General features: G+C 37.8%; 1 protein-coding gene across 1 annotated transcript; it reads right to left on the bottom strand.

Moving 5' to 3' along the window:
* On the bottom strand, nucleotides 1-2522 carry LOC113588924 (rhamnose-binding lectin-like). The gene is made up of 4 exons (XM_081715713.1): nucleotides 2459-2522; nucleotides 1808-1943; nucleotides 1392-1507; nucleotides 1-152 (listed from the first exon to the last, which is right to left on the bottom strand). The coding sequence occupies exons 1-4, from the start codon at nucleotides 2520-2522 to the stop codon at nucleotides 1-3; spliced, it is 468 nt and encodes a 155-aa protein (XP_081571839.1).
* Between the last annotated feature and the right edge of the window lie 6638 nt (nucleotides 2523-9160).

Below are 9160 nucleotides of genomic sequence, written 5' to 3'. Positions count from 1 at the left end.
TTAAAGCTGAACTGACCATGTGATCACAGTGGAGAGAGAGCTGGATGCATAGCAGTTAGTATTTGCAACCTCATTTGCGGGTCGTCCAGCTGAGCATGTAGTGGAGTTGGTCCTGCCATAGTTAGCACTGATTATTGATATATTACTTTGCCCTAGAGCAATAAAAAAAAAAAAAAAGCACATTAACTTGTTCAAAGAGACACTGATCTGTACTCAGTCAATAAGATCAGGATTCAATTTAAAAAATGCTTCCGTTGTATTAAAAGCTTTCAGCTGGACCTTCTGTGTCAGCTCTGAGAATTCCAAGATGTGATCTGTCTGCACTACTGGAAAGCGTGTTCCACACTGGCTGTACTAATGAGTAGGCGTTGTGGTAAGGGGTCCCAGAGCACTGAGTGTGGGTTATACAGGCAATTAGTAGGTGTTGTGGTAAGGGGTCCCAGAGCACTGAGTGTGGGTTATACAGGCAATTAGTAGGTGTTGTGGTAGAGGGTCCCAGTGCACTGTGTGTGGGTTATACAGGTGATTAGTAGGTGTTGTGGTAGAGGGTCCCAGTGCACTGTGTGTGGGTTATACAGGCAATTAGTAGGTGTTGTGGTAGAGGGTCCCAGTGCACTGTGTGTGGGTTATACAGGTGATTAGTAGGTGTTGTGGTAAGGGGTCCCAGAGCACTGAGTGTGGGTTATACAGGCAATTAGTAGGTGTTGTGGTAGAGGGTCCCAGTGCACTGTGTGTGGGTTATACAGGTGATTAGTAGGTGTTGTGGTAGAGGGTCCCAGTGCACTGTGTGTGGGTTTTACAGGTGATTAGTAGGTGTTGTGGTAGAGGGTCCCAGTGCACTGTGTGTGGGTTATACAGGTGATTAGTAGGTGTTGTGGTAGAGGGTCCCAGTGCACTGTGTGTGGGTTATACAGGTGATTAGTAGGTGTTGTGGTAGAGGGTCCCAGTGCACTGTGTGTGGGTTATACAGGTGATTAGTAGGTGTTGTGGTAGAGGGTCCCAGTGCACTGTGTGTGGGTTATACAGGTGATTAGAGAGGCTTAAACTTACCACAGGTCAACTCTCTTTGCAGTGATTCGCAGGTCACACTTGTTTCTACAAGGATACATGATAACTTTTTATATAAACAGTTCAAAATCTACTTGAAAAACTAATTGTTTGGGGTTATTTAATTTCATATTTTGCTTCAGTAGTAATTTATTCTAATAGCGTGAAATAATAGATGGTTCTCTAGTTGAAAAACTTCATTCAGTGAGCAAAGATTTTTGTTTATTGTTTTCTTTCTGTAGTATTTCTAATTTCTAGTGACATTTCTTTCTGTTATAAAGGAGATGTAGGTGAAAGAAGGAAGTCGTGCAGAGAAGTGGAACTGTCTGGGACTGTATACTCACGGATCCCTGGACAGATGCAGGAATAGGAGATGTTCAGGTACTTGTAGGTGCCATCACAGGGGTCTGAGAAAATGTTGCTTGATGCCTGCACTGAGCAATTGCTCTGACCTTGACACCTTCAATAAAGAGAGATTGAGGTATAGGAGACAATAGGACCATTCCAAGATAAAATCAGGTACAGCTGCAGAGGTCAGAGCTGGGCCTGCTTTAGCTTACCCAGCACAAATCCACATTTAGGTCATTAGCTGATAAGCAGAATCAGGGAAATCAGCAAAAACACTAAGATTTGCATTTTGTTTCTAACTGTATCTAGTACTTCTATCTACTTAAAAGTAGTTCTACAGAATTCAAAGTTGTTTTACAAATTGTAAAATAAAACTTAACTTCACAGTAATTGTATGTGAATTAAAACTGACATAGCAACCAGTTTGGGGTAAGGGCTACACGTGTTACACTTGGTGTTGGAAAGCTCCGATGGGCTCCGTTGATAAGAGCACGTGGTGGAGTCAGTCCTGCCATATTTAGCGCTGTGGATTATTATTTTACCGTTTCCTAAAATGGCAAAATGTTAAACATTAATAAAATAATAAAAGTTTGATGAAATAAAGATAATTTTGAGGATGCTGCATTAAAACAGCTCATTTTTAGAGTTTCATTACAGAAGTGTTTAAAATAATTTAAAACTACTTCACAGTATTATTGTGCTGATAAGACATGTAAGTTATCTTCCAGCCACTAGATGGTGCAATTAACACAATTTTTTGATTGTTTGTTTTTTAAATCACTGAAACCTAGAGAGATTAATCATTTTAATTTTCAAAGATTTTCAAGTTTCAAATGGCTTCTCAATCTTCTCAAGAGAAATGATCAAATAGTACATGAACTGGTAATGTTTAATTGTTTCTATCAAAAACGTTTTTTGCCAGTGTTCTTATGATGTCTCTTCTCTTAACATTTCTCTTAAGATAATTCTTGCAATTGGAGAATCTACCAGCAAATATATTCAGCCTTTAACTACAGCCAGAACAACAAATCTACAGTAGTCAGATGGGGGAGGAAGATCCTACCACAGCTGAGTGTAGTGACCCCATTCTCACACGTCAAGCTGGTGTCTAAGGCAAAGAAACACATGGGTCGTGTTAATAAAAATGTTAATTCCTCATCTTGTAATGATCATCTGCAGTTTTATATTTATTGTCATTTGGGAATGTATTTAGTTGAGATTTAGGCCATGTGTGTAATTTAATTTAATGTGTAATTTAATTGATATTTTATTTGCTATTTGATAATGATATTTTACCTGCAGATGCCAGAAACATAGGAACTGCAAGCAGCTGCACTGTAAGACAGATAATCATCTTTTAAATCATCTCTGTAATTACTGTTTCACAGACAGATTCAAGACCTTCAGTCATCTCTGAAATTACTGTTTAACAGACAGATTCAACACCGCACAAGATCTCTGAAATTACCAGTTGACAAATTCAACACCTTATATCATCTCTGAAATTAGTGTGTCTAACTTTGAAATGTTTTGAAAATGGAAATGTTAGCAATGTTACGTTGGATGGCAAGTGTACCTCATAGTAAACTTCATTAATTATTATTTCTAATTTGAAATGTAACAAGGACATTAGCCACATTATATATGATGTTACCCATATGAAAGAGGAAAACTTACGTGTTTGTATAATAATCTTCAAGGTAAACATTGTGCAGTCCACCACAGCTGGGACTCCTGAAGCTGGTGTCAGGTTGATCTGTACTTATATATAGCACCAGGTATGAAGGTGGGGCAAGAAGTCTTCAGTATTAGTGTAGTTGTGTATGAGTTCCAGTGTAAAGGTGTGTCAGGTCCAATGAAATTGTGTGTCCGATCCAAAGATCCGGTGTGGGATGGGGGGGTCCGAAAGACTCCCCCCTGGGTCTTTGGGGTTATAAGATACTTTATTAGCTTTTCTTGCTCATTCAAATAAATTGTGAAATAGTACATAGTAAAAGAAATACTAATAAAATAAATATAGAGAACATCATAAAATAGGTATTAATAAAATAAGTATGGAGAACACAGTAAAATAAACATTAATAAAATAAATATGGAGAATATAATAAAAGCAATATTATTTTATTAGTGGCATCAGCACATGTGCATTAGGTGCCTGAGAAAAACTGCACTGCGGTATGGAGTCTTGTATTGTGTAAAAATGGTTTCCTTTTTGTCATAACGAAATAGCTGCTGTGTTCTTATGTCTACAAAATCCTGAAAATGTCCAAACACAATCTGCAGTCCCTCTGGATCTAAGAGGCGTATATAATCATTCATCTGTACAGTCCAATTACCACATTAAAACCAAAGGGGAAAGGGGAGGAGGTGAAGACCAGGACCCCAACCATCTCTGGACATACATCTATAGATACATACACAAACAGAATCCAATCAACCTAATTTCCATGTTTCCAGACTGTGAAACCAGAGACCCTGGAGGAGACCCACACAGACACAAGGACAACATGGGAACTCTACCCAGTTAGGGACTCAAACCCAAGGCCCTAATGCTGTGAGGCAGACATGCTAAGCACCCAGCCCAGTTTGATTGGTGCTGCCACTTTAGCCTGCAGACATGGTTTGTTTTAAAAGGAACAGCAACAAATATCTTAAAACATTCTGATTCATCCTTGTCCACGTCACACAGTAATGCTACACTTAGGAAGGTTTGCCAGATGAAAGCTACACTAATCAAAACATTTCAACCAGTCATTATTTTTCTTCCTAAGTGATATTCATGTGAATGTGGTGGTGTAACAGTAAGTAAGTTGATTCTTCATCATCTGTGTCAGATATCACTAAACTTTTATCAGTGTAAATAATGCAAGAATAAGACCCCTGATGTAGGATTTAGCTGACCTGCTAACCCTGATCTACCTGTATGGCTGAAATAAAATCTGCCCCACTCACTCTATACATCATCACATGCTAATGATAATGCTAGTAGTCTTCCTTCCATAGATCCTTAGATGCTCCGTGTAAGCATACTATTTTTACCTTTACCTTGAGATCTAGAGCTCAGAGTTTGAAGGTGTCAGGGGAAGATGCTTCATGCGTTATATGTAAATAATGTTATATATGGCCTTGGGGATGTGTTTATAATAGGTCACCTGTACACTAAGGTCCTGAGGTTTACGCATGCAAAAACACATGCAAATTTTACAAAATCAACAAGAAACTGTCCAAGATGATCTATTACCCTCTATGAGTGAATGTGACTTTCAAATCAGGAAAAGAACATGTTTTGTTTGTTTGAAGGTTTGGCCTAATGAATAGGTACTTTGTTGGTGTTTCTACCTACAGTGGTGTGAAAAAATGTTTGTCCCCTTCCTAATATCTTATTTTTTCGCATGTTTGTCACACTTAAATGTTTCAGATCATCAAACAAATTTAAATATTAGACAAGGATAACACAAGTAAACACAAAATGCAGTTTTTAAATGAAGGTTTTTATTATTAAGGGGGAAAAAAATCCAAACCTACATGACCCTGTGTGAAAAAGTGATCACAAAAAACCATCCACAAACTACATGTGCTTATTGGACTGCCCACACCAAGTAGGAATAGGATCTTAATAAATCTTTACTGGGATCTTAGTAAATTAGGACCTGAAAGTTTCCTTTATTTTGTCATGTGTAGTACATAGTAAACATAGACTCTCAGGTTTCTCTGGTCAAAGAATCTTGATTTAGGACTGAGGCTAAACTTGTAAATAGCACAGAAGGGATTTTCACACATTCAAATCTTGTAGCCAAATCACTTCACTTTTGCATTTGCTACACAAGAGCTAAAAGGTCTATTGCCATCACATCATGCTCTGGTGTCTCTCACACCATGTCCTGGACACTTCATAGTATATAATCACACAGCTATAAACCTCATCTGTGACTGTAACAACCCTAGTGTATAATCCAATCACTATAAATCACATATGTGACTGTAACTTCCCTAGTCACCTTCAGGAGTATGGGTCCTTCAAATTCCTTGGTTACAGTGTCTTCTATTACAAGCACTTAACAGCTGAACCAAACTGAATGGAACAGTCTTAGTGATATAAAGGATCACTCTTAAATTAATCTATATCCACTCATTTTTCCATCGGACAGTTTGCCATTGGACTGCCTAATGGCACACAGGTGGGATCAGTACAGCATGCCCAAACAAAGCAACACTACCCGGTGTTTAAGTGCACAAGATCAACTGGTTGCATGTAGACTCCTGGTATTAGCAGTGATCCAGTTCAACCTTATTGATTTGACACATCTGTACTTAAAAAATCTGAAAGAATTATTTACAGAGTACATTCAACAGCCACTTTAATAGGACCATCTACATTGCATCTGCAGTCTCTCTCTACTGGGCTGAGAGTTGTGTGCCATCCAAACATGTGCATCCAGATGACTCCATCCAGACGTCTCCACGCAGACGTATCCATCCAGACATATCTACCCAAACTTATCCACCCAGACGTATCCAGCCAGGGGTGCTTTCAGATCTGTTGCCATATGCAGCTGAGAAGCTGATGTAGTACAGGGGTAATGTGAGCACAGGATCTGCTATGACTGAGAACTCTGGCTGCTGAGTTTTAGATAAACTGAAGCCAGTTAACCTAAGCACTTTAGCAGGGAGACCATTAAAGAGGAAATTGCAATAATGTATGTGAAAATGAAGGTGTATGCAATCAATCTTGCCCCACTATCACTGAGCAAAGACCCAGATGAGTGTTACATGATGTAGATGACGGAATGACGTCTTAGTGAGTGGCAGTAAAGCTGGCATGAACAAACAAGGACTTTCCAAATCCAGTGCTACCAGTACCATTACACAAAAATAACGATCACTTTTCTTATCGGATATGTTGGTTGTCAGTGGTCAAAAAACAATAAATGGATTAAAACACTATCTGTCAGAACATATCTACAAGCAAATGTAAGCACAAAGTTATTGCTTGTAATAATATCACTATTATACAATTAAGCATATTTCAGTAGCTTTAGTGATAGCTCTGTTATAGAATTAAACATACTTCAGTAGATGTAGTGATATCACTATTATAGAATTAAGCATTTTTCAGTAGTTTTCATAAAAAATATTTTAAAAATCTTGAGAAGCCAAAGACCCTTATCAAATTCATGATGTAGAGATTTAATACATACAGATATATTACTGATAGACTGAACAGCATTATAAACATTACAACATATTTAAGATTAAAAACCATAGAAGTGTAAAACATGTCAGGGTGACATAGATATGATGTAACTGAGTTTATGTAACAGCTACAACTACTAACACTGATAATGGGTGTGTTAGATTTACAGTAGGTGCGTGGGTGATCAGGGCACTGACAATAGTCAGTAGGATTGGAGGGGTCATGGTGGTGGGGCCCACAAATCAAATCCTGCTTAGGACTCTGAAAAGGTTTGATCTGGTCCTGCCTTAACAAACTTAACACATTAATATGGAATTCAGATAATATCTGTGGTACTGTAGCCTGCATCCACTCTAGATATGTAAATTTATTAACACAGCCACTAAAAAAATGGCACAGAAGATCAACTGTTATCACCCATTCCTCCTCATACGTCACTGCAGGAGTCGTCTACTGTATTGCATGTAAGAGATGCAATCAGCTTTATATTAGAGAAACTAAGAGAAGGCTCGCTGATTGGTTTGTTGAACACCTTCAGACCATCAGAATTAAGGCTTTGTCATTTCCAGTGGCACAACATTTTAATAGTAATGGACACTGCATTAATGACATATATGTCTGCACTGCCAGATGTTGCTATGGCAACAATGAAGCCAGGAAACGGAAAGAAAAGTAACTGATCTACACTTTAGAACCCCATGAAATGACTGTTATATTTTAAACACCAACCTTTTTAAATATAAACAAAATCCACCTCAGAAGCTGAAGAAGACACTTCAGAAGAACTTTGTATAGTACACAGCATCTTTTTTATTTATATACAGAAGGTGAGTGATATATAATATACTATATAATAACGTATATAAACTGCTATAATTATAATAGATTTTTACGAAAGAAGTTAATATGCAACGACATAAGAATCAGAATTATAGGGAATTTAAGGTGAAAGATTGTGGTGTATATAGCGTTACTTACTGTGGATACTACAAGTAATGTAAATATGTATAAAATATGTAGTTATATGCGCTGTAATAATCAGTGGTGGGTAGCGTCTAAATTAGTATCCAGGACTCCAAGAAAGAACCGTTTTTTCAATAATAATGTTTTGTTCACTTTGACACGCTGGTACCAGCATGATCATCTCCGAACTCCGGCCCCTCACCTCCTACAACACGACACGGGCTCGCAATGATTTACAATGTTTAACAACGAGATTACAATTTACAACAAGATTAGCTCAACTTGTCCTGTGGGGGGAACCCTTGCTGTACCCTTGCTCTGTACAGCAGAGCCAAAAAAATAAATTAAAAAAGCTAACGCTAACAGCTAGCCGGTAAGACATCCGAGACGCAAGACTGACGATAAATCCGTCGCGGAAGGAAAATGATTTGTGCGTTCCATGCAGTTCCATGCAGTACACGCAGAATGGCAACGTTGTTAGCAATATTTAAATATAGTTTTCAGGTGTGATATTTTGCTCAATTAAAATTTAAATGGACTTCTAAGGCGGGAACTTTTGTATTTTGATTTTCTTCAGAGCGATTGGCGAAGAGAGGAAGGATAATTACGCAATACAACGAACTGGCCGATATTGGGGGTGGCCGGAATTCGGCGAATTCGTTGAAAAACTAGCTAGCGTTACTCAAGAAGTAGTTATTTTAAAATAATAATTACTCAAGTAGAAGTAAAAGTAGTCATTTAAATTATTAGCTACTTAAGTCAAAGTAAGAAAGTATATTAAAAAAACAAATATCCATTTAGCGGTACTTCATATGTTATATAAACGTGGTTCCCATGGTTCTTTTTACACTTCAAATCTATTTTTTTCACTTCTTTTTACACTTCAAAATTTACAATTCAAATCTGTTTTAAAGATGTCGCTCTCAGGCATGGTTTTTAAGTGGAATTTACAATAAGTACATATTCATTATTCATTAATAAGGCTGTTACGACACCTAAACACATGTATTATTGTACAGGTGTTTGACTTTCGCGAAACAACCGTGTCCACTAGCTAGTTAACGTTTTAGTCCATACCGAGGGGCTCCACTTGCCTTGGTAACCTAGGTTACCGAGTTTCCATAAGCCATACATGATATGTGAGTCTAATCGGTCCTAAACTATTTGTTCCAAGTAGACAGCTAAAAGCAGTTTGGAAGATAACGTCTGCTAAATGCCATACACGTAGATGTAAATATAATGGGTAAAAACAACTGAAAACATACTTGGATTCAGCATGTAAAAATATATAAAATAACCACGTTTTTCTTCGCTCTTGGGCTGTCCTATTTAGTTCGTGTGTTGTGTTTAGGCAGCATGAGGTTTCATGTCGGCTAAATATTGTACATATAACACAAGTCACAAGCATCGCATTGGACTTGGTGATCACTTTGTGATTAGTAGCTACAATCTGTAGGAATATTCCGAGTTCTTGCCAATGGTCACTTATTAGACATTTTAGGCGACCGGTCAGTCAGAACAACTAGCTACATATATCCTACGTTGCCTAGCTAACAAATGCGTCTGTGTGCGGTCTAAAGAAATATCAGTATATAAAATCAATAACAA

This window comes from Electrophorus electricus, chromosome 6 (assembly GCF_041902795.1).
Source record: "Electrophorus electricus isolate QZ-2024a chromosome 6, ASM4190279v1, whole genome shotgun sequence".
Classification (NCBI taxonomy): Eukaryota; Metazoa; Chordata; class Actinopteri; order Gymnotiformes; family Gymnotidae; genus Electrophorus; species Electrophorus electricus.
Note: the sequence above shows the minus strand (reverse complement) of the source record. Positions and strands in the feature narration are given on the sequence as shown.